Here is a 27,655-nt window from a genome sequence, read left to right as displayed (position 1 = left end):
CAGTTAATTATTTTTTACTTGCAAATCTCATGAGAAGTTTTTTTTTTTTTTTTTTTTTTTTTTTTTTTTTTTTTTTGCTCCTGCAAGAGTTTACTTTGTGTTGCAAAATAAATTCATTCTCACTCTTTTTGGACTTGCCTACACATTAAATTTAAAATAGTTTTATGAATAGGTAAGATGTGGTTATCATAATTTTGTTTCTCTCTTTATCTTGGCAACTTTATATGTTGATTCAGTATCCAGGTTACCTACCAGTGGCTGATTGATAAAACTGCTCATATGTTCAGCTGGTGGTTTGAGTTTATTTTCTGACATAAAAAATTTTAAAAGGCATCCCCCATGTTTATTTTACTATAATTGAATAATCAACCAATTGCTACTCTGTTTATAGGTACTAAATGTTAAAATATTTTAAATGCTTCCTTTAATTTGCATTCTAATAGTCATTTGTTTAAATTTAATTCTGAATTATATTCACATATAGTAATTAATTGTGAGTGGTTTTTTTTTTTTTTTTTTTTATATATATATATATTTTTCGTGCTGTGAAAGGCAATGGCAGAGGTCCAGTTTATCAAGAGTTCTTATATGCATAAGAATACATATTCCTCTTTTACATGGATATAAGATTATTTTTCAGGAATTTAAAGAAAATGTGATAAATTGGATTAATAAAAACTGTTTTGAAAAGTGTTTTTCTATGTTAATCATAATATAGTGCCATAAATTTCTGAATGTGTTTATTTTTCATCCAAATAAATAGGTTTACAAAATTTGTCATATTAATAGTTATTGCAGGATTTAGCATTATCATAAATATTTATTATAACAGATTTAGCTGAACTACTTTTTTAGTCTCTCTGCAGATGAAGTCACAAAGGTAAGCGGTTATATATTTTTTCTGTATTCCCCATTAAGCAATTTTATCTTGTAAATTACTATTACTTATATCTAAAGGAGAAAGAATAAGTGTTCCTTGAAAATACAAAAATTGTTTAGATATTTTAAAAAATTGGTATACGTAAAAAATTCGAAAACTGCCACATATACAAAACTGAAACTGTTACATATGAAATATTTCAGAAATATAAATATTTTCACTATTTGTTAACTATAATTCACTGTATTTGTTATATATAATCACAGATTAAAGTAGCAGTGCTTTTCTCACTGTGGTTTCTAATGTATTTTGATTCATAAGTACACATATTTATAACATGTACATAAATCCACGTATTTTGATTCCTCTTTTGAGACCAAATAAAAAATGAACTAAACATTCTTGTTGACATTGAGAGTTGAATAACAGCTTACCTCAAAATAAAATGAATTAATAAATTTATGGAAAATTTTACACAGCATATATTAAGCAGAAAAAGGAAACTGAATATACTTAGAAGTATTAACAATTGGTAGAGTTGATTGCAGAATAAAATGCCTTAATTACATGGTAAGCAGTAGATCTTCTTTTGGAGTTTTTCTGTGTTGTGTAAAATGCAGATTTAAATTTTTGATATTGATTGTCATATAAATGTCAGTTACTGTGTTATTTTGCTCTGAAATGAATGGTTAGTAATGAAATTTTGGATGAGATAACCTTTAACATGTGCTAGAATTTGCAAAGCTTAATTTGGTGCTGATTTCAACTGGTAAATTTCATTTTATTGAATTTTGCATAAACTAATACCAATGAACCAGTGCAAATTATTTTCAAACTTTTTTTTTTTTTTTTAAATCTAAAAGGGCTATTAGTCTTGAAACGTAACTTCATATCGTCAAACGTAAACTTGTTTCGCTTTTCATTCAAGTCTTGCCATTTGGCAAAATTTAACATATTTACCTTTAAAATCTAATCTCTTATCGATTAATAAGCCAAGCTATTTAAAAGCAATACACACAGTTCTTAACAATGTATTTTTTTACTTTTTAATCCGATTTGATTTAAAATGCATTTAATTCATGATATATCTAATTGAAAACATTTAATATTTTTATACAATTACATGATATATTTCTTTTCAAATATATAGAAGATATATAACTTTCTGGAATCAGTATTTTATAAAATGTTTTGCTATTTCCACTGCCCTATCTGTATTGGTAATCTATGCACTCATAAACTTTGAGCCCTTTTAAGTGACTGCTAAAATCTGAGGCCTTTCAGTTTTTTTTTTTTTTTTTTTTAATTGTTTGAGCAGAAAGATAGAATTTTAGAAGAGCTTCTAGAGTTACCTTTTGAATGATGTAAAGAATTGTTAACAATGTCAAGAACATAATTTTTACAACTAAATATTAAATATATAAACAAAGCCTGCAGCATTTTCATGTTACGAAAACATGTTTATTTATTCTGTGGCTAGGAATTTAGTTTTAAAAATACAATTTATTCCTTTTAACAATTTTTCAGTCACAAAGCACTAAAAATTCTTTACAAGTTTTAAAGAAAGATTATTAAATGGCTAATTCTATTATTGAATTTTTAATACAATTTTAACTGAAATTAGAAACTGATTTTGTAAAATAATTTAATTATGAATACTTCAATTTGGCAGCTATTGGATGTTTAAAAATGATCAAAAGATTTTTAATATCTTAAAAATAAAAGCAAAATTTTCTTTTACAATATTTTGTATTTATTAATTCATTTTAATTTCCTTGCTCAGTTTTAATACATTCACAAATTCAGTTTTAAAAACAAAATAAGTTGTATAAATATTCTCAACATTTCTGATTTTTCCATAGTAACCATAGGAGAAGGATTCGAGACTATTTGTGTAAAATAAGTAGGTTTTAGACAATCACAGCACCTTCAGTGGAAGTTTCTTTGTATATATACTGGGTATTAAGCAGTTGAGAGTATATATTTAAGAGGTTAAAGGGATATTGTAACTAGTATTTCAAATCCTGATAACATCTCATACGCTGTCAGTGGGACCTAGATAGGATGTCCTAAGGATATACTGGGATGTGACATTAAAATCCAAAGAAAACTCATTATTTTTTTTATCCCAAAGAAAACTCATTATTTTTTAAAGCTATCATCAAAAAACTTTTTTGGTACCTTCTTGATCATCTATTTATCACATGGTAAAATCTAATTGAACACTCCCTAACAATTTTTTCAAATGTTGGAACAGAAGAATACTCCTCACTGATGTTGAAGAAATTCTGAAGTTTTCACACTCTTTTTCACACACACACACACACAAAGGAAAAAAAAAAAAAAAAAGAAAAAAAGAAAACTATTGCTCCTTGCATCTTCCATGGTTGCAAAAACAGCACCACAAAAATACTTCTATATCAATTAAACAATTGAAACAGATGAAATGACATTGCATGGAACAGCTGTATAAACATGTCAAGACCTGTCTCTGGCCAATAGTGTTGAATATAAATTCTAGGAATTTAACTAGAATTCAATTTCTAGAACTCTGGAAACACAGTACATAAATAATAAAATTGCTGTGTCCAAATTTCCAACACTCAGCCAATACTACTCTCATTTATATATCTGAGCTGTTCTTATTCTCCACATCTGGGTTATAAAAAGCTTCAATGAATAATCAGAAACAGGATTAATGATTGTGTCTGTGGTTTGTCAAAGGCCTTGAGTATCAATGATGACAGAATGATTTTATGCATGGCTTCCCTGTCCTACTTTAAATGAGAACAACCAGAGGACGGGATCTTAAGATCTCATATGTTCTCCCACCACCAGTCTCTCTAGAAAATATCCTTATCAATGGATTTTAAGTTTCTACATTTTCACAGAAACACAATATAATTCAACATCATGCTTAACCTTTTCACGATGGCGCACCTTTGTTTAAGACGCTCGTGCAGGACGAGAGAGAATCAAAGGCAGTCACCGTACAAGACGGAGGTTTTGCATCGCTAAGCCTAATTTTATAACAAAAACCAGAAAAACAAAAGTTTCGCTTCCAGCATCGTAATTTTGGGTATCATTTTAGATTATTACTTGAGTTCTTATATATGTTAAAATTAGCCCTTAAAACATTTTTTTCTTTATTTTACATGAAAATATACTTAAAAAATTACTTATCTTATAACATAATTTTCGGAAGCGCTATTCAAATTATTCCAAAGTTTTAATTGATAAAATCAATCCATCAATAAAGTTTAAAATTAATAAAAAGAACACAATAAAGACTATTTACAGTAATAAGTAACAAAATTTTAAATGAAAACAAGTGTGGTATATCTCGAAGCACAGAGAAGTATCACTTTGTAACTCTTAGAAAAAGTATCACTTTTTAACTCCTTAGAAAATGAATCAGTACTCTCATTTGCATTAGTAAATGGTTCACTAACCACACTAGGGTATTCTTCCTCTGATAAATAGCACCTTCCCGCCATAGAAGACTGGAGGTGAGGCTTTCCGAAATAAAAAGAGAAGAAACGGAAATATATCTGAAGGCAATGCAAAACGTAACAATACTCCACATACTAACCCTAAAAGACCGTGCATAGTAAAGGAAAAAATAAAATAAAAAAAAAAGGAATTGGATATAAATCAGATACGAGAATGTTTACATTAGCACGCAGCGATTTAAAAAGCCCACCTCTGTTTACGCTTTCCCTCAGCCCCCCCCCAACTCTCGAACAGCTGATGAGTAAAATACCAATCAAGTCAAGCAGAATATATCAAACTCAAGGCCAGGAACCTAAAACTGTGTTCATTTCAAAAGTAATGGGCACAGGATGCCATCTAGTGGCCTTCAGAAAAACGTTCCACCTTAAAATGCATATACGCATCACCCGTCTTCTGAATGCGATCTTTACTGATGCATGGATGGGATGCCCGGCTGTAAGAGATGTTCTTAGGGAATGCGTATATCGGCCGCCCGTCCTGAAAGGGTTAATAGAGATCTGAATACGAGGCCGTATGTTTGACAGCTAATTTTAATAACTAATATAATATCTATGCAAGTTACATAAAAGTAAACATGATATTTAACTTGGAATCGCAGCTTATACCAGGTTAAGTTAATATTAGGTAGTCCAGAAAATAATGCAGGTTTTTAACCTAAATCTTTAAAGTATCATAACTCAACTCAAAAGCAATTTTATTAATCAAAATAAGCACCAGCTGAATGAATGCATTTTGACAATGAAATATTAGTTTATTTATGCTGGTAGAATAAAATTCTGGAGCTCTGGACGCAATAAAGTTGTCAAAGGCGTTTTTGATCTCCTCTTGGTTTCTGAAGCATTTCTTCTGAATAATGTTATCAAGATGTTTGAAAAAGTGGTAATCGGTCGGCGAGAGGTCAAGCGAATATGGAGGAAGAGGGGAATCTCATATCGCAATTCATTCAATTTCTATAGGGTCAGTTGCCCAACGTGCGGCCGAGCATCGTCATGGAGAAGAACTGGCAGCTTTCTGTTGACCAATGCCGAGCCCATGCATAGCAAGTTTTGGTTCATTTCGTTGATTTGCTGACAGTACTTATCTGCCATAATCGTTTCGCCCAGACTTAAGAAGCTGTGATGGATGAGACCGGGCGCAGGCCAGCAAATAGTCACCATAATTTTCTTTTGGTACAAATTTGGCTTTGGAAAGTGTTGTGGTGTCGCGGTCCAACCACAAAGCTGAATGTCACCAGTTGTTAGAGAGAATCTACTTTTCATCGCACGTAACAATTCAATCAAGAAAAGGATCGGTTTTGTTGCGAAGAAGAGAAGACGACTATTCAAAATAGCGATTTTTTATTTTTTATTTTGGCTCAATTTGTGAGGCACTCACTTATCGAGCTTCTTTGACTTTTCTATTCGATTTAAATGATTAGAAATCGTTGTTTTGCTTGTGCCAAGCTCCTCCGTAAGCTCTCGAACAGTTGTGCAAAGGGTTTGTTTCAACAGTATTCAAATCGTCGTCATCAATAGCTGAAGAGTGTCCACTACGCTCTTGATCTTCCAGATCAAATTCCCCACGACGAAACTTTTGGTATCTTCGTTAAACTGTAGATTCATTAACACATTTCTTGCCCCATACTTTGTTGACATTTTCGAGCTGTTTGTGCTGCGCTGCGGCCTAGTTTGTACTCATAAATGTAAATTTGCTGAAAATCCCGTTTTGACATCAAAACAAAAATACCTAGTAAATATTTTTTTTAAATAATTTGGGAACAAAATGATTATTATAGAAATATAGAGCGACAATAGAGCTTCGAAATGATATATAAACCAGTGCAATTCAAAATACATTGTTGCTAAAAATGTACAGGAAAGATAAACAATTGCAGAAACCTGCATTATTTTCCAGACAACCTGATAAAACCATAACAAATTAAATTAAAAATTAGATTTTTCATAAAATAATTAAGCATTTAAACTACATGTATAATGGCTTCAGAACAAAAGATTTCACACTCATAATACTATGTTTAAAAATAATTTCAAATGTTGTCATACATAAAATGGATCAAGCATGATCTTAAAACATATGTTATTAAACTAATCCATTACCTTTCTAACTGCAAGAGTATCATGAATAAGATGAGCTACAAACAATTCAACTCCTTCCTTAGGGAAACGAATATCATGCCTAACTAAAATGGCTAGCATCGATAAAGCCAAATGGTAATGCCTCCAATGCCTAAACATTAAAACAATACCGATTATAAAAAGTGTACGCAGTAATAAAGTAAATCTTCCTTTGCATTACAAATAAATGATATAGTACTTACAAATTGCCATTTTTCAAAAGATCTGTTAAATTATGGATCGATTTGAAATAATTGCTAGAAATAAAAAAGAAAATTATAAATCCAAACAGTATTTTAACATATTTCACTTTAAAAAGCAGTAACTCAACTGCAGAATGTTTTTCTGGATAGACTTGAAATTATTAACAGATAACTTTAATGAAACAATTTTGTATTTTGGAAGGCTATGAAAGAGAAAAATATTATGGGAAAAATTAACAGAAATGGTTTTATTTAAGATAAAAACTGCACACAAGAATAATAAAAAATAATAAAAACTATTTTTTGGAGTGGGATATTTATTTATGTGCTTAATGTCTATGTTATGTTTTTGGTCCAAATATTCAACAGAGAGCATAAATTAGAGTCCAACACATTTTTACCGTGATATCTGCCTGTCTATGTGACTTTTTTCATCCACCATAACTTTTGCAACTTCCAAAAATTTCTATTTTTTGAATTTAAGCAGTTTGCATTCATATACAGAATTAATTAGATTTTGAGTAACACTGGACAAGCAGAGGTGACAGCTGAAAATAGATAATCTGAAGTAGTCATAGATCTATAACAGTTTTGCAGTAATCAACAAAATATATTGTTGCTTATATAAATCATAACATAATGCTGCAGTTTAATAATTATTGTTTATTTGATGCCTGAATATCAAGGGGATTCATGTGCAGATCAAAATCAATTTAGATCTATCAATCCAATGAAAATTACACACAAAATTAAATTATGGCATTTGTTTCAAAGAGTTTATTTCAAATATATCATAAACATGTACTAATTTTCTTTAATTAAGATGTAACTAAATTAATTAGATGCTATTTACTTACCTAATAAAAGACAATTTTTAATTAAAAAAAAAGAGTAGACATTTGATTTTGTATTGGTATAAAATCAGAAAAACCTGTTTTTATATGTGGCCAATTATACTCAATAAAACATAATCAAAAATTTTGCATTACAGATATCTGTTATCTTTCTTATTGGAACAAATATGCTTAATTTGTGTTGCTATTTAAAACATGGAATTGGCAGAAGGTCATCTGCTGGCCACGAGATATATATTTTTTTAAAATTATTTACCAACCAGACATTTTTTTACATTCATATACCAAATTTTTTAAGCATCTAAGTTTATACAACATTTGCCTTTCTCCTCTTCTTGTTTGCATCTTGTATTTCCTGTCAAAATATCGGTACATGCATTTTGAATTATTCTCTTTTTTATTTTATTCATTATGAAAAAATTCAACAATACATCAATTATCATACTTTTTTTTTTCTCATTTTATTTTAGACTCCAGTTTACTACATATTTTTATAGCTGCGGATATACAGTGGTGGCCAAAATTGTGGATACTTTTAGAAATTTTTATGTTTTTGGACTTTGTATGCTTATAGAAAATGTTACGTTTCACAAAATGGAAACTTGTATATATCATTTTAAAGAGAACTTATTACAGAATTCAATACAAAACACAAAATTCAATTATTTGCAATACAAAAAAGTTAAACAACAATAGTTATTGATATACATTAGATAGTGATGATTGCAGCGAGTTATCAGTACTTAGTAGGGTACCCTTTATTTTTGATTACAGCTTCATATCGACGTTTCATTGAGCTGACAAGAGTTTTAAGCTCTTCTTTCGTTATTACATGATGCCAGAAAACAATTATAGCCTCACTTAGTTCCCTTTTATTTGATGGGCACCTCATTCGAACAAGAGTTTTCAAATGGTGCTCCAAATTTTAGATAGCATTGAGGGCAGGACTGTTTCCTGGCCATGACAACAATTTAATGCTCTTTGTACGAAACCACTCTTTCGATATTTTGGCCGTGTGGCAAGGAGCAAAATCCTGCTGAAAAATAAACGAAGCATTGTTGGGAAAGAGATCTCTGATGGAAGGTAGAAGTTTTGGTTCTAGAATAGTGTCAATGTATTTTCTGGCATTCAGTGTCCCATCGTTGACATGAAGGCGACCAATACCATCTGCTGACATGCATGACCAAATCATAACACTAACTGGGGTTCTTCACAGTTGCTTGAATGCAGTCAGGATGTAGCTCTTCTCCTATTCTACATCTTACATATTTTCGCCCATCACTACCGAATAACGATATCTTAGTTTCATCACTCCATATAACTTGTGACCACTGACCATCTGTACAATTAATGTGTTCCTTTGCCCATTGTAGTCTTTGTTTTCGTTGCAGAAAATTAAGGCTTTTTTCGTGGAATTCTACCTCTCAGTGCAACATCTGTTAATCTTGTCCTGATTGTTCTTGAACTGAGAGAAACACCAGCATCATCCAAATCACTTCTGATGGCCGCTGATGACATTTTTCTATCTTGGAGACATAGTCCTTTTATTCTTCCGTCATCAATAGATGTGGTGCAACTTTTTCAGCCTTTTCCTTCTTTGTTTTTTATTGAATTTGTCTCCTGATATCATAAACAAAACTTTCGGACTCCAGATGTAGTCACTGAACCACTCACCTGTCTTGCAATTTCAGCATAGGAAAGACCACTTTCTCGTAACACAATAATATTACATCTCTTTCTAGGTGTCCAATCTTTTCTCTTATTTGATGTCATTGCTTCTTGACTAAATATTAAAAATTTTTACAAAAATTCCTACTTGTAATTGCAGTGTATAAGAAACAGGTCCTCCTTCTACAGAACAAAGCAAAATAATGAACTGTTTCAAGTGTAAACATGATGTCAGCTTCTACTGGCAGTTACTAACATTTGATTGGTTCTCAGAACAAGAACAGTGATTGGCCAGGAAAGCTAGACATTACAAACCACTTCATAACTGTGTTTTTTATTTATATTAAAGTACATATAACTTTTTTTATATTGCAAATAATTGAATTTTGTGTTTTGTATTGAATTCAGTAATAAATTCGCTTTAAAATGATATATACAAATTTGCATTTTGCAAAATGTAATATTTTCTATAAGCATATAAAGTTCAAAAACTTAAAAATTTCCAAAAGTGTCCACAATTTTGGCCACCACTGTCTGTGTCATTACCATAAATTTTGTGTGTACAATTTGAACTGTTCAAATGCAAAAATGCCCCTAGTCCTAAGTTTGTTATTTTTACAGGAATATATTACTAGAGTTATTTCCTCAAGTGTTATTTTCAGACAATTAAAAACTTCAAGTTATAGCATTGCATTAAAAAGATAGCGTAATATGCCTTGCTTATTCAATTTTTGTGTTACATGAATCTAATTTAACACACAAAAATAAGACTTCTCAACCACCCTAAAAAGGGGGTTAAGAAGAGCACATGGTTAGTTAAATAACTTCACAAAATAATTCTGATAAATTTTGCTTTTAAAATTAAATATCCAATAATACAATAAATTACACTTCTGGAACATTTTTACACAGAAAAGTACTGGTATTCAAGCTGCAAATTATTTATTGATTTATCTTTTAACTGAGGTTACTGATCTGAGAAACTAAACCACACATAATCCATTCATATGTTAGACAGCATTCCAGATAAATTAAATTACCATTTTTTAAAAAAATAAATTAAAAAAAAAAAAAGCAATTCTATGCATACGCAAAACATTATACACAAGTTTTTATGAAAAGTTTTAATATCAACATACCATTCATTTTTTTCACCTCGTATGGCTAATTCTACAGATGCTTGACGAATTTCTTCTTCTGAAAGGTATGGGGCAGTTGGATAAGGTACAGTACTATTCCAAAAACACTTGACTAGTTCAATGCAACTGCTAGGTACCTATAAGAAATAATAATTTTTATCACTATTGACAACATAATTTCATATTTGTAATTTTCTCCAAGTAAAATGCACTTTCCTTATATAAAAGCGGTTACACATAATACATTACTTTTTATATACAGTGGATTTAAAATAATTATTACAACATATTTCTTGGGATTCTTATCAACTATAAAACTGAACACCATCTGACATAAAAATAGCTACATCCAACAAGAAACATTAGTGTATGGTAATAGTTTACCACAAATCAGATCTTAAACTGTGCAGAACTTTTACAGAACGTATTAGCAGATATGCAATACACAGGTGAGATCCAAAAACTATTGAATGAAATAATATGTTAAATTGTGTGATATTAGATAATGAAGCCACATCACACAACTGTTTGCTGATTCTAAGAGTATTCTGATCATTTGTGAAAGAAATGAATGGATCACAGCTTCAGGTACAACCAGAATTTAAATATGCTTGTGAATATGATTAAAACAACAAAGACCTGATTTGCATACGGTTAGATAGGACACTTGCTCCAAGCTTTCATTTTCATGAGAGCTTCCAAGTCCTCCTACAGCACTGTTTCCCGACATCAGCAATGTTGCTCATCAGTGAGCACCAAGGAGAACTGGGGGGAGTGGAAAGCAAGAGGGTAATGAGAGCATGCTTGGAAAATTTGTTAGCTTTCTGTATGCATTTTTTAAAAATTTGTAAAAATTGTTTTTAAAAATTTAAAAAGTAATGTATTCTGCATTTAAACAGCCATTTGATTATAAAAAAATTAAAGTCCTGCCCCTTAACAAGAATTACGTTCTTTATATCAGTGAATCCCTCCTCTATATATGATGGTTGTTGCATACAGGTTAATTCTTTTTTTTTTTTTTTTTAATCCAAGGGAACAAAGTTATAAAGTATTAATCTAATATTTTAAAAACATAACCACAAATGTGATATCCAATGATATCCACTGCATACAAGTAACCATGTTCTCCAAATATGTACCGCTGTGCATGCTGCGATAGGAATGTTTGTTAGATCTATGAATGCTCTCAGATGCTTAATCATTACTTTGTTTCCAAACTGCACAATGGATTTTTAGTTCACAATTTGATGAAGAGCAAATACAAAAAATACCTGAAAATTTTTAAGCATTTTCATTTACTACTGCTACAGACTATATTCATAAAGCTCCTAACACATCACTGTTAGAAGGGGAGAGGTATGTTGAACAAACACAGAGTCGACAATCAGCAGAAAAAAAGTCTCTATTTTTGTTTTGGGAAATGAACCAAAAAAGATAAAGGAACTATGCATTTGACAAAACCATAGGTACTGGTTAGTAAGTGAGAATTAAACTGAGATATTATTATAAATTTCAAAAATTTTAAATCATTTCATTGCATGGATATTATACTGTTGTTTAAACATGTCTTTGCATTCCTTTACTATTGATCTCCTCATCCTCCTCCTAACAATATTAACTTGTAAGATATACAGTAGGCCTTAAGGGGATCCATCAAAGCCAGACTGATTCCAAAAAGAGCTCCCTGAGCCAAAAAATTTAGGAACCCTTGTTCTATAGTATTTAAAATATGTAAAATTTTATATACTTTTTCACTTCCTAGGTTTTATAGAACTAGAAGTAGCACAGAATTTTTTAAGTTTACTTCTTTCTAATTTCTATCAAAAAAATGAGTAGAGATCAATTAACCTAACTTCCAAAGAAAAAATAGAGATGTGCTTTAAGTGCATGAACTTATGCTTTATGTAACAACAAACAATGAAGCATGAAAACCACACACATAAAGAGGTAAGAGTTTAAAAAATAAATAAATATAACTTTAAATGAAAAAGTATTAAATTATTTGATCATTTAATGTAACAGCAGCGATATCTGTCATACTGGGGGGAAAATAATCAGAGAGGAAGGAGCCTTCCATAACATAATTGTCTTAGCTTCCAGTTTCTGTTAATTGGTCTCTGAAGACAGTTGTCTTTCAATGAACAAATAAGTATAAAGAAATCCCATTGCCAACAAATGTTGAAAAAAAGCCAACATCAATATAGAAGTCAGCTAATGATAAAAATTCTTTGCAAAAACAAGCCCTACTTTACACTCCAAATGGTACTTAAAAATCCGGTTTTTTTTAAAGTATACAGAGTACAGTTTGGAGAAACAGTTAACACTAGTAAGATACAAGTCGTATTGAAACTCTAATGCAAAATAAAAGTTTAAAATTTTCTCCAGGCACAAAGTGAGGCACATCACCAAAACAGGAATGAATGACTAATTCCAGTCACAGAACAAGCCAGGTAATAAAAGATTTGAGGAAATGGAATGAAAGAGCCCACAAGCCTTCTTGGAAACAGAATCAGTTCTTTCATTTCCAGGGATATAACAATAAGTTAGAATTTGGTAATGTTTTAAAAAACCAATAAAGAATTTTGTACCCTGAAAGGATAACATTACTACCCAATGATTTCATTTCCAGAAAAGTTGTTTTCATTTATAAGAACAAAAAACCAGAATTGGTATTTGGCAATCATGAAAAACACCTCTTTGGCTTTGAAGTATGGATTGCAAAAATAATGTCCTCAATTTCCATTAGCACTGAAAAATGAAATGCTTTCATAACTTCAATATGCTCTTTTCTGACTTCCAACATTCTTTTCATGTTAAACACACTTTTGTAAAGATAGGCATAACCAGCAGAAGATAAAATGAAAGTAACACTTTTTACAACAGCAGACACAAAAAAGCCTAAAGCAGTCTATATTGCATGGTAGTTGAAGAAACAGAATTTTTTTTTTTTTAATTAAACTGTTCTACAGTTATTTCATTCAACATTTAATGCAGTTTATAAAGTTTCAAGTACATATTTTATATTACAGATTTAAAACAATCCAAATCTACATACTTTAAGTTTTATTTGTGCAGTTGGAAAGTATTTTTGTATACTAGCAGAAATAGAATCTAGAAGTTTAATGATAGATGGTTTCTCTGAGTGTTTTGACGCAACAATTGCTGGCCATAACTGACTCAGTCTTTCCCAATTACAGACAGTCAAAAGAGAATTCTGTTTCTGTCCAAGGATTACATATAACACACCCTAAAAAGAAAAATCACACATTAAATAAAACAAAAACTGAGTAAAAAAGTTAAAAAAGCAATTACGTAAACATGAGTAAAAGCAATTTATTAAATTTAGTATATTTTTCTAGAATTAGTTCCTGAATATTTATTAACCCAAATTTTATTCGATTATTCTATTAATGTACAATTATCTGCTTTTCATCTGTTATTTTGCCAATAGTGAAATAATTAAATACATCATATGAAACTTTTTTCAAGACATACATTGTTTCCAATGAGCAGATATGATGTTCTGACGAAAGGTGTTGTCACTTCACAGGAATATATTCATTGCAAGACTCTCACAGAAGAGATCCACTGGAATATATGCACAACTATGTCTCGAATAATTAAATTTCCTTATTAAAGAAATGCACTAGTCTTCACATGGCATTAAATAGCAATCAAATATAACATTAAATCAAATACTAAATGCTATTAAATGTTTTCCCTACCATTTGTTTCGTTATTTTGAAGAGTTCATAAAGATTTTATTTATTTATTTTTTTTTAATTTCTGGAAGATGAATTTGTAACATGCATATCATAGATGCTTAGCTTAAAACTGCTTCAGATGTGAAACTGGAATCAGCATATATGTTTCAAATTTCTTTTTAATCTCATTCTCTATATATGTAATAGATTCTGCAGTAGAACGCAGGTGGTTCAATCTGTAACGAACAGAGAGAATTTTGATGTCGTAGAATGCTAAAATGACAAACCACAATGAATAAGAAATTTAGCATTCAAGGTATATTTAATTCAACTTTTATTTCAATAAACATGTTGTGGCTACAATCAAGTTAGCGCATTAATTGTGCCTATTTAAAAAAGATTACATTTTAGATAAATTTGCACTATGATAGAAGGAGCAGACAGACTGCAGTCCAGCTAGGCCAAAGCGTAAAAAAGCAAGTACATTATGTTCATGGTGAAATCTTAATTCAGACTGAGTTAGTTTTGGTTCTCAATGCATTTTGATTGGATAATTAATACTGCTGTAAAATTACTATTGGCTGTTTGAATTTCTGTTCCATTTACATCATCAGAATTATGTAAGAGTCATATGACATGGATTAATCTTGAAATGACACAGCACAGAGAGATTACCATTTTTAGAATAGGGAAGGAAAATTAATTTACACTGCTAATTTAATCTTTTACATATTCTTTATTTTTCTTACATATATATACTTGTATATATCTTCTTGAAACTCTTCAAGATGTTAGATTGTACTCTATTTTCAGATTACAATTCTCCCCCACTTACTACTTAATTTTATTTTGTGACAGTACTACAGAAAGAACAATAATTCCAACACTGAAATTGCTACAAACAAATGGGTTGAATAATATTAATTTTTTCTTTGGGGGGGGGGTGGAAGTTACTCCACTTTTTATGAAAAGAGACTACATTTAATTTCATTTGTCCATCTCTACTAGATATTGTCAATTAATCTGAATGAAAAAAAAAAAAAAAACTGTTAAGTTTAAAAGAATTTTAATTCTATTTTTAAAGGGGAAATTTTTCCCCATGTGAAGTTTAAGACAAACTGGAAGAAAAATATGAAGGGCATACTTAAACAAAGAAAAAGGAAAATAAACACATGAAATCATCAATATCACTCAAGAAATTAAAGAAATAACACACAAAATTTATACACACTTCAAAATATATAAAAAAAATTAAATAAATTAAATATAACAAACCTTAAACTCTTCATGACAAACCGTTGGGTCTTTCTGTAGCAAATCTAAAACATCTGAGAAAATAACACTACACGAAGAATGAAAACAAGTCAAACAATTTTGCAAAGCAGTTTGAGCACGACTGCGTACCTAAAACAAGAAAACATGAATCAGAAACAAGGAATACATTTTCCTTAACAAATATCATAAGATTCATTAATACATACTAATTTAATGAATCTACATCAGGGCTTCCTAAACTTTTTTCAGTCGCGTCTCCTTTTTATCACTGAGATTTTTTTCACAAGCCCAGGACCCCAAATTTATGAAAATTTTGTGGGACACTTAAGCATTGCGCAAATCCGACACACGCTTGAGTAAAACCATTAATTTTTTTCACTTGTACTGTAATATACTATTGCAGTTTTAGGTCATTAACCTTAATTTCTAATTTTAAGACATAGAACAATGTGAAAATTTTAAATAAGTAACAGACGAAATGACAACACCACATGCAAAGCAAGTAAAATGAACATTTATATCATAAAAAGAATGCGCCGAAGTGGTTTTTTTTTTTTTTTTTTTTTTTTTTTTTTTTTTGTCTATATTGTCTTATTTTTATCTATTTTCCTATACATTGTGTAAAAATATTTGGTAATTGTAAAATTATTATTATAATTCAAAGAAATATCAAAATTGCTAAAATTTTTGCCGACCCCCTGCTGCAGTTCCCATGACCCTCATGAAGGTCGCGACCCACAGTTTAAGGTTAGGTTATTTAATTACGGCAAAGCCTCGAGGCCTAACTGCTTAAGGGGAGGGATGCCTTCACGGAGGACTAAGGGAAACTGGCTCGTATACACGTTACACATGGGGAAAACCACGAAAACACCCATGCAGCCAGTCCCCATTCGTGGGATTCAAACCTCGGACCGAACTACCAGTGTTCAGCGACTTTACCGCTCGGCCGCTGGTGGGCTCCACAGTTTAAGAAACTCTGATCTAAATAATCATATATTAACTAGTGAAAGAAAAATGAAATTCATAAAAGTCTGTAGCTTCCAATAAATTTACAAAATTCCTGCACACACATATTAAATTTTAAAAAATCATTATAAAAGGTTCTGCAGATGTTTTCCAAAATTCTCCCTAAATATCATTAGGATTACATTATTTATTTATAGATGCCTAGCTTTTGACATTCAGTTCCTTGTTTCTCAAAAGTTCTGAGTTACAGAACAAGTAAATATACAGCATGTGTTTAAATGTTGCATTGTTGTTAACGTGACTTATCTCACTTGTCTGACAGTACCATCAGATCAAGTCCATAAATTTTATCACGCAGAGGAGCACAGGAATGTATTTGTCATTGGTATGAGCCTTAAGTATCTTGTAAATAACAGTTATGCTTTGCCCAGTTTCATCCCAATTTTGATCTATGGGAAAATGAATCCAAGGATCTCCTATCCCTCTTTCCTTACCACCAAACTAGACTTTCCACTTGCTGTGTGCCCCATGTCATAAAGATGATATATACTTAATAAAATTCAAGTCTTTTTTTTAGGATTTGAACCCAGGTCCAACCATATGACAGCCAGCAGTGCTAACCACTATACCAATCATTGTGGCATGGTTAAATGTTCTTTGCCTGTGGATTGTTCACAATCACAAAGAATTCTGAAAACATTAACTTACATACTCAATCAAAGTTCTTTTCCAGATTAAATTATTTAAAAATGGAACAAACTGTTAATAGCATGTTTCTGTTAATTATAATATGGGTTGCCCCTTCCCGTGTTTCTTTAACTCCTTTCAGATCACTTTTTTTTTAGTTAACCATAATGATATAGTACTAGTATTATGGCTAATTGGGAATCTACTTTATTTATCAACTTGCAAAGGGAGAAAAAAAAAATCAATGTAGAATGTCATATAAATGATATGAATAAAAATAATATAACACATACACTTTTGATTATAATATAATTAAATCACATATATTTAATACTTAAAAATTTTTTTGTTTTTCAGAGATAGGAAAAAAATCAAAACACACTTCACTGTAATGGCTGGTGGAAAGTTGTAGCAAGTCTCTCATTATCATCTTATGAGTTTCAGTAAAATATATTTTGTACCTTTCTGTGATTCGTAGCTGTAAAATAAAACATGACATTGCAATTACATTCAATTCAGATAAAGAAGAAATAAAACATTTCATTAAAATGATAATAATGAAAAACTTACCTCGTGTTGTAAATGAGTTCGATCAATTAGCAAAGAGCGAATATGTTTCTTTTCTCCAAATAACTAAGGAATGAAACATTTACATTAATCAATAAAAACTACATAAAACATAAACATTAATCAACAAAAGCTTTTTAATATCCCAGAGTTTAAAATCTACATACAACTAACTGTCTTATAAAAAGAATAAATATTCCAATTACTAAACCAGATAACAAAAAATGTAATTCAAAATGAATACATTTAAATAATATTATAATTTTATTTTAAATTCCTATTCTTTCAAAAGATTTAAATTTTTAGTTCTTTAAACAGAAAATGATTATTCATCACTCACTTATATTCTAATTGGCCCACTGTAATCGATGTTCAGAGAAGAACATGTGAAAATGACACAATGCCATTTAATGTGACTACATTTGGTGGTGATGGCTGTGTTCATAACATTGAATGATGTGAAAAAATATCTTACAAAATAGCAATGGAATTTAACTAATTTGACAGAAATACAACTAGAAGGTACTTTTATAGCATTTTAATTAGGAAAAAAGTTTATTTATGAACTGTCCCTGAAGATTCTAGAATTTATTTAACTGATGCTGTGCCACTAATCTTAATACTCCGAAGGCATCCTTGACTGGAAGAGAACATGTAAAATTTAAAATTAGGCAAAAAAGTTACTTTAATTTGATGTAGATGTTTTCAGAGGAAAAAATATTGTACAAAAAAATTTTTTGCCACTGTAGACGAGAGTCAAATGCCTGATCATCCTCTAAATTGATAGAGGTAAAAATCTACGTCAAACAGAGTTTTTAGTCCAAAGGGCATTGGCCCAGAAGGGTTATTAATTTCGTTCTGGCATTTTGTGTCGGTTTACTATAAAAGGCATTTCACTTTTCAAATTATTGCCGCTAAATATTAGAGCCACTGCATCATATTTAAAGAAATTAAATAATGAAGTAATAATTGTATGTATGTTTCCTGCACTGTGAAAAAAAAACAATGGCACTTAAGAACAGACATCAAGAATAATGTAGTCCTCTACTTGAATATAGGCAAATGGAAGCCCAAATTTGGAATTTGTTTTATTATCTATTTAATATTTTTTTTCTAAAACTTTAATGAATTTTTGATGAACAAACTCAATGATTTCAAAGCGAGCAATGGCAACACTGTACAGGGAAAGAAAATTTTTTATCTCCAGCTCACGATACTGTGAATCGGAAATTCTAAAGATATGCTTTTTTTAAGTTATCTTGTGATATTGTTGTTGAACTGAATTTTATGGTTTTCAAAGAACACAATATTTAATAAATAAAGGTAACATAACACACAAAACATTTAAAAAAAAAGGCCGCTTTGGGTGTAATATAAAATAGGAAAGCTTTCAGACTTTTTATTTATTGTCTTATTTTAAAATGGTTAACTAAAATATATTGAATTATAATAACAATAATATGATTACTGAATTATTATAACTAAAATATGTTATTTAATATTAATATATTAAATTTATTATTAGACACTTTTTATTGACTTTACTTCAGTTAAAAAAAATGTATAACATTTTGATCAAATTAACTGAATAGTCAATCATATATTTTTTCCATGTCTTCATATACAAACGAGTGGTACTTTCTATACCAGATAATAGATAGTAAACTTTATTTGTTGTTCCATTTCCTTCTTTACCAGACATGAGAATATCATTTCACCATCATCATTTTCTTTTTTAAGATGCTACATTTCAAATAATAAACAAAACTGAAAAGTTGCATTTTAATATGCTATAAACATTAGTATGAATTTAAGACTCATTATAAATAATAAATATTATTTATATGTTTACCAATGTATTGATTATATTATGATATTTAAAGATAACAGGCATAACTAAAACATTTTTATTAATTTCACCGCACTTAACATAATACGTAAGTTTTGTTTTCAAACCTTCCGGATTCTCATGATTTTATCAATACCTTAGCTGATCAATACCTTAGCTTACCTTAGCCATTAACTTTTTCACACAAAAATTATAAATATAAGGTTTAAAAAGATTCCACCTTAAGACCATGAAAAGTATCCCTTGGATGGAGGAATCTCTCAGTGACTGATAATCACTGAGATAGTACATGTCTCGCATCATATTAAAATTTTCATCACTATGTCAAAAATAACTATTTCTGTACATTCATTTCCTGCCTTCAAAACATTTAAAGATACAAGCATGTACCTTAAGCTTTGAGTGTGTGTGTGCATATATATAAACAGTTTAAAATAATATTCAATGTATCCCCCCCAAAAAAAATACTGTAAATTATTACTGAATACATCTGCAAAGAAAACTTTAAAGTAAAAGGTTCTTACTTTATTTTCAAGAGCATTTTTAACAACTCGAAAAGCTTTCCTCCTGGTGTCGAGTTCATCTTTTTCTATTCCCCAGTTGAACATCAAGGTATTGAACAACTAGAAATAAAAATAAAACATAAACAGATGCTTAAGACATTTCACCTAAACATATTCAGATATACACATTCATAAGATTACAATAACTTAAATAAAGGCCTTCAGTATTCAACTCATTCCAAAGAAATCTGAATACATATTTGACTTTTTTTAACAATACCGAGATATAATTCTATAACAAAATAATTTTGCCTCAGAAAAAACTGCAATATGAAAGAAATCTGCATTGAAATATACTGCTGACAAAATTTCTCTAGTAGTTTACCGACACAGTTCAGCTGATAGGTAAAAGTTCTCAAAATACAGAATGGGCTCAAATTTATGAGAGATCGCTCTTAGTAATTATGTTAACAGATTTTGTTGCTGTGTTGTGATTTATCTCACTAGTCTGACATCAGATAACATATAAGTAACATCAGATATGCAATGATTTGCAATGGATGCTTGGGTTAGTTCCGACCAAAAACACAGGTTTATGCCTTTTACTGGATTAGATATTGGGCACCTTACAGGTGATAACACAAAATTGTTCAACTTTGTGGCAATACTGAAGGAGAATCCCTCAAGAGACAGATCTGAGGGTCTCCCACCCTTCTTCTCTTTCTATCAACGCTGAAGAGGACTTCTGGCTCGACAGTATTTCAAGTATCCTATGCTACAAAAATAATATACACTTACAAATATCCATGCCTTCCATTATAATTTTAAGATGACTTTTGGCTTGATAGTATTTCAAGTGTTCCATTCCACAAAAACACTACAATCTTACAAACATCCATGTTTTCTATTAACTCCTTGAAAGAACATTTGGTTTGACCCATTCCACTACTGCACTTACAAACAATCATGCCTTCTCCAGAAACGGAATTTAAGGCTATTCACAGTCTGTTTCCTTACCTTCATGCCATCAGGGCAGCAAATTTTTGCTGTAATCCCATAAATATGTAAAACATTTTGTAACCACCTTTCTTCTCAATGTTTCAAACTACATAAACTAAAAATCCAGGAATTAAAGATGGAAAAAAATCATAACTGTACAACGAACAGAAACAGATTAACTTTATTCTGAGACACAGATTTTGATTATCTTGTCATGTATGGTGTTGCCACTCAGTTACAAAATGCAAACCAAAGAATAAGATATCTAACCACAAATTACATACTCCATTAGTTGAAAACATTCATGAAGAAATTTAAGAAATGGCATGAGCAACGCTGACATGTGTCATGATGAATGTCATTCTTTAGATACAGAAGAAAGAAATTCCACTTATGTAATATACATAATATCAGGAACTAGATCCATATCACAATCATATGCCAAATTTAAACTATACTAAAACTCCTTTATAACTTTAATGTCGGCCCATAACTTTTTCATTAAACAGCAATATGTACCAATTTTCTCTGAAAAGATATATGCACAACTTCATACTTTAAAAAAAAAAAAAAAAAAAAAAACATACTTTTGTTACCGGTTCATTTTGATTGTGGTAGAAGTTTTTTAAACATAAGAAATAATTCTTGTATGTTAGTTATTTGAATAAAGAGAGCTCATTTAAAAAACAATTTACTGAAAGATCCTTACTTTGAAAACTAGAATGCTGTTACAACAGACAAATTAACAGCGCTATTATAAGAGAATAGCATATTTGATTTAATGACAGCCAATAAGCAATGTTTGTGATATTTGTTTATTGTATGTTATACAGCAAGGAAAATTTTATAGATTATTTTGAAAAATATTAAGTTATAATTTTTTTTGCATTTAAAATTCCTTTAAAAATGATCAAAATAGGCATGGGAAGCTGGTAATTAAAAAAAAAAAAAAAAAAACTTCGAAATTTTGGAAAAGAAAGGGAAAATGTGCATGATCAAAATGTATGATAATGTACAGCTTTGATACTTCATAACTGAGAAATATGTTCCTCTTTTCTGCATGCATACTATATATAACAATAAGAGAGGAAAAAATTACTTACTTTAATAACTAAAAATAAAGCTTTAGTATCATCTTCACAACATTCTGTTATATGCCCTGCAAAAGTTAAATAATATAATAAATCATATTAATGAATGGGCAAAATAACAGAAATTCAAAAACACAAAAAAAATTAAGCAATATTTCTCTTAAGATTTTAAGAGTAAAAAAAAGGTCAACTTTCACAGAAGGATAACAGATACACTAATTATTACTTTGCTCATAATTCTTTTTATACATTGAATTCAATATACTTAAAACAAAATTGATCTTATAAAACATTTTAAACCTTTTCAGGAAATAAATCTTTATTATCAGAAGCTTCAAGATAGTGATTACACATATATTTAATATCAACAATAAATTATATAAAAGTAGAAATTTACATATTTCTTGTTTACAGGTTTCAAAACTATCTTTTCCAGTATAAAACTGTTCGACATATTTCAAGAAAGAAACCTTCCTCCAGAAGTACCATAAATAAAATATGCAATGTTAACAAAAATATTATAATTATTTGAAGATTGCAAAAGTTAGTGTCATTTTAAAAAACTGCATATCTGTATCTTAAATAAATCATGTTTCTTCATCTATCATATAGTCACCATCATTTCTCACAATTTCTTTTCATGTTATAAACTGGCAAATTTATCTATAATAATTTATATTTGGGGGAGAGGCCTCCCCAAAAATACTACTTCTCTCCAATACTGATATCTGAAAGAAGATGTGATTAAAAGACTTCATTCCAAGCTTATTATAATACAAAGCTATGAAATTAACTTTTTTGCCATTCAAACTATTCTGCAGTGAATACAACAGACGAAAATCTGTGAAAGGTAGGAGTAGAAAATATAATGGATACCATATCTATATATGTAATGGATTTCCCATTTTAAATACTTAAAATATTATGCAGCAAATTTAATGTATGTATGCATTTTTGCTGCAATTAACTACATATATACTATGCAAAGTAAAAATAATTACTCTGCTGTGAAATATATCACTCTTTAAGCCAATAAAAATTAGGATTAGGGTACCCACACTTGAAACAAAAGCTTACATTACTAACACAACAAATTAAATTTTTTAAGAATTACAGTCCCAAAATTTTAAAATTTAACTTTTTACCAACATTACAACTTTTGAAATTATTTAAGAAAACCTGAAAAATGTTTCGTATTAAACATACCTAGAACCTGCCTAGTAACATCACATATATACTGACGTATGTTCTTCTCTCCAATACTGATATCTGAAACAAAAAGTGATTAAAAAACTTCATTCCTAGCTTATTATAATACAAATACCTAAATTAACAATTTTCAACAGAAACATTAACTTTAATACCCCCAAAAATATGTTATCATACGAAGAAAATTATGAAAATAACACTTTTTTAGGCTGTTAAATGATCAGGTGCTTTTTGCATTCTATCAAATAAAAAAAAAGGAATAAAATATTTTATAAAAATTAATATCAAGGATATGGCCATGTCACACACAATGCCCTTGACAATGATATTTTTTAAAATCAATATACAATGATCTAAAGTTAAATTGCAATCAAAATAATATTTATTTTAATTAAAAAAAAAGATAATGCTCAGCCTCAAATGGTTAGGTTATTCAAATCTGCCTAAAGAGAGGGATGTCTTTCTAGACGACTTTCTAACAGAAACTGGCTCTTATTCAAGCTACACGAAACCATATGGAAACCACTCATACAGCCAGCCTGTTTGCTTGGGATCATTCAATGATCTTATGACTGTGTGGCACTCAGGCACTCAGCCTCAAATGGAAAGCAAATGGAAAAGAAAAAAAAAAAAAAAAAAAAAAAAACCTCTCTATTCATTTTTTGTTTTTCACATGTTTAAATATGACAACATTCAAATTACAATAAAAAAGAAAAATGCAAATCCTACTAACTGGCATCATTAATATGATCAAATTAACCAAATAACATTTAACTTGAAGCAGCAATGCATATCTTAGGGAAGGGAAGAACAACAGAATAATTTTTTTTTTTTTAAATCTCTTGAAAATTAAGTTGCCAATTTACCATTGGTGAGTATAATAAAAGGAAATACGAATTATGGAGTTTTCAGAATAATGCACATAAGCATTAACCTCTTAACCATATATTTCAGAATGCAATAACTACAATACAAGTTGAGGCACAATACATGCTTTAAGGTCCCAACTGTTGCACCCACTTGTGTTGGTCACCTTCCCTCTGCCCCTCCAAGGTTTATATTTTGATCCCCGACTTTTCAGGTTTATTACACATATCCTAAAGCAAAAACAAACTCAGTTCAGGCTTCACAAAATAGAAACACTAATTTTTCTTCTGCCCGAAATCAATTTGAGCTTTACAAATTCTACACATAGCAGTTGCCCAAACTGGACTAGAGCGACACTGGCATGAGGTTAAACTCTGCCTAAGCTTTTTACAAGGAAGTGAATCTTCATAACGAAATATTTATCCACACACTTCCTACAGTTTAAAAAGCGCCTACAGAAAATGATTTGATATAATTATTTAATAAGATGGCAATTTTATCTGCAAGATAATTTAATATTTAAACTAAGCAAATACACAAAAGATGAGAAATCTATTGATAACCAAAAAATGCAGAAAAACAATAATATTAATTAAAAAAACAAGAAACTTTCATGCAAAAATAAGGAACCTTCTTTAATTCTATGGTTAAAATCTATACAATTTTGTTTATTTTATAAACTTTAATACAAAGAATTGAGTGCAGTTTAAAATGAAAAGTTTATTTGAAACTACCTGTTGATCCACAATTTAGAAATAATGATTGGTACACAGGAAGTGAAGATTCTCTTCTGAAAATGAAATTTGTAAAATTTAGTTCCCTGTAAAAATAACCAAAACTAAAATACTAAAGCACTACAACATCAACATATACACAGGGTTGCTACGCAACAGGAGAATGAAATTCCCCGACTTTTCAGAGTTTCGCCATGTGTTTCAAGAAAATCCAGGCTATCTGTATAGTGTGCATTGGCTGTGTTGAGGGTAAATTAATTATGGTACCACTTACAAACACAAAAATTTTCCAATTATATATGACTAGATATATATATCCCCAAAGCATTACTTTTATAACTATATCAGAAGTTGTTTTCTCCACTGATGATTGAGAACAAAATCTGCCCAATCGGAATTTAAAAAAAGTCTTTTCTGCAGCTAAAGGAAGAAAGAAATGTATTTAATGATATTTTTTAATTAATTTAACTAATAAGATCATCATAAGTAAAAAATATGTGCACTAAATTTCATGATGGCATATCATCATACTGCTAAAATTAGTTTCACAAGTAAGCAAGAAAAAATTGCCTGAAATTTGAAAGTATTATTAACTAATAAAGGTAAATTTTGAAGGAAGAGGAGACATTAAATGATATGAATAACATTAAAATAAAGTTAATTACTTAAGGATTAAAAACTGAATTACAAAAATCAACGGTATTTTATTTTGGAGAATTATTATATTATTATTTTATTAATATTATTATTTTATTTTGGAGAATATAGGAAGAGGAGACATTAAATGATATGAATAACATTAAAATAAAGTTAATTACTTAAGGATTAAAAACTGAATTACAAAAATCAACGGTATTTTATTTTGGAGAATATAGATATACGTTGTAGGATTCAAAAGTTCCCGAATCTACAGCGTAAAACTTTTTTGCAGTAGTGTGACTATAAGAACATTTTTGTGTTACTACATTCTCCCCCTTTTCTAAAAGTGGTTTATCCCAAATCATGTGTTCGAAAGCTTGTGGTGACAGCATTTTTTGTAGGCAGGTGCATTTAGTAACCGGCGATAGTCTAATTACACATAAAAAACTATTATACACAACTATCTAATTACATTATACACAACTGCATGATCTTAAAAGAAAAATTAAACTTGTAATTTAAAATATGAGAAATTCGGTATTAATTAAGAAAGAATGAGCATTACTCAACCATGCAAAACAATTACATTCCTCTTTTTTAAATTTTAAATAACAGTTTAATTCACAGAACTAGTTTACAATGAGAGAAAAAAAATTACGCAGAACTAAATCATATTACAAGATTTAATGACGAAATTTCTGTTCAAAATAGAGAAAATAAATAAAAATAAACCATATTTATTATAATTGTTTGGCACTTAAAATAAATACAATTTATTTTTCCAATATTATTAATATTTAAATAACTTAAATCAAAATTCTGAACATTTTCTAAATTTTCATTGTATAACAGTTTTCCTTTAACAGATATTGCAGGCAAAGTAATTTAAGCAAAAATAGGTAAAAAAAAAAAAAAAAAAAGGAGCTTTTCTGAAATCAGAAGATGGAAAATTTCTTCATGCAGCCATCCTTTAACAGTAAAAGCTTAACTAACCGGCATACTCGGAAATTTCCGCATATCTGAAAATTCCGAGTAGTCGAGCATAACTGGTAAAAGTGGAAAGGGGGTTGGTTGTAGCCATTCTTTAAAGATTTTTCAGCTAAATAATGCTCTTGACATTTCGATATGTGCATCGTATAAAAAATAGTCCAATGAAACTGAAAATTAATCTGCTTAGTAACTCTTTTATCTCTGTGAAATATCGCAAATGTTATTGCGCAATATGTGCGCCTTAATTCTTCCGCACGTGATATTACGCAATTGGAATCAACAGCTGCCGGTATTCGGAGAATAAATAACTAAATAAAGGAAAACGCCCCTTTGCTTCGTCCGGTTTTCACCATCATGCGCCCATGTGGCATATTTATTATTGAGCAGGACACGTTGCGCTGGCTCATATTGATTAATAAAGAGATTTACCAATCTTGGGTGTTTGTCATTCTAATTTTGAACAGACTGCGTTAAATTTCCAGAATAGAATCATTCTTCGCTTGGAATGGTACACTACAGAACTTTGTCCTATTCAATCCAGATGGGAAAGTGACCCAAAAAAAAAAAAAAAAAAAAGTCCATTGTTTGCTTTGCTGCAAACTGTAACGGTTTCAATATTCGAGATTTTGCAGAAAAAGGGGATAACCCCAACTTCTGTACTGTATAATGCATTGGGGAAAAAAAAAAAAAAATTACTATTTGATTACTTTCACTTTATTTATGCCATTCCGAATATTATTCCTTTGAAAACTAATTTGTGCTAAAACACACTTACCCATTTTTGAAGTTTATACTTCAGCAGTTACTGCAAATATAATATTATAAATATTCATACATATGTTCATAACTAAAACGCCCGGCTGACATACGAAATGACCGCTGTACTAGATAGTATAAATTGTAATTAAAATGATTTGTGCAAAAGTGTCTGGTAATTTAAATTGAATTACCCAGGGCAGGCGGCGAGGATGCCCTTTTGCTTACTGCCCCCACAGGGTTTCCCCCTTCTACTTGCTTAAAGTAGAGTGCATTGAAGGAAACCACTGGCGGTATATTTCTTAAGAGCCACTGCTAGCTCATTCAATAAAGGTGATTTAAATAATGAAATGTTAATTCACATGTCAAAGATCTCTTTGTACACAACATTTCTTGTGTAGATCTTTCCATCATTTTTAAACTTGCCTTGCAGAAGACCATCCATTAT

The 27,655-nt window shown here is 29.9% G+C and overlaps 1 protein-coding gene across 3 annotated transcripts in view; it reads right to left on the bottom strand.

Moving 5' to 3' along the window:
- Window positions 1–27,655, bottom strand: part of LOC118195372 (proteasome activator complex subunit 4-like) — a 243,815-nt gene that overhangs the window by 96,715 nt on the left and 119,445 nt on the right. For all 3 annotated transcript variants that reach the window (XM_085822053.1, XM_085822048.1, XM_085822056.1), the window contains 11 exons: window positions 24,823–24,878; window positions 23,219–23,281; window positions 22,025–22,080; window positions 19,944–20,042; window positions 17,574–17,636; window positions 17,386–17,481; window positions 15,351–15,479; window positions 13,427–13,618; window positions 10,372–10,508; window positions 6,711–6,764; window positions 6,490–6,619 (listed from right to left, as the gene is read on the bottom strand). In XM_085822053.1, coding sequence (XP_085678179.1) covers window positions 6,490–6,619; window positions 6,711–6,764; window positions 10,372–10,508; window positions 13,427–13,618; window positions 15,351–15,479; window positions 17,386–17,481; window positions 17,574–17,636; window positions 19,944–20,042; window positions 22,025–22,080; window positions 23,219–23,281; window positions 24,823–24,878 — 1,075 coding nt within the window. The remainder of the gene's footprint in view (window positions 1–6,489; window positions 6,620–6,710; window positions 6,765–10,371; window positions 10,509–13,426; window positions 13,619–15,350; window positions 15,480–17,385; window positions 17,482–17,573; window positions 17,637–19,943; window positions 20,043–22,024; window positions 22,081–23,218; window positions 23,282–24,822; window positions 24,879–27,655) is intronic.

The sequence above is a fragment of the Stegodyphus dumicola genome, chromosome 1 (assembly GCF_044657685.1).
Source record: "Stegodyphus dumicola isolate Sdum_Otavi_A_Nest chromosome 1, ASM4465768v1".
In the NCBI taxonomy this organism is placed as follows: domain Eukaryota; kingdom Metazoa; phylum Arthropoda; class Arachnida; order Araneae; family Eresidae; genus Stegodyphus; species Stegodyphus dumicola.
Note: the sequence above shows the minus strand (reverse complement) of the source record. Positions and strands in the feature narration are given on the sequence as shown.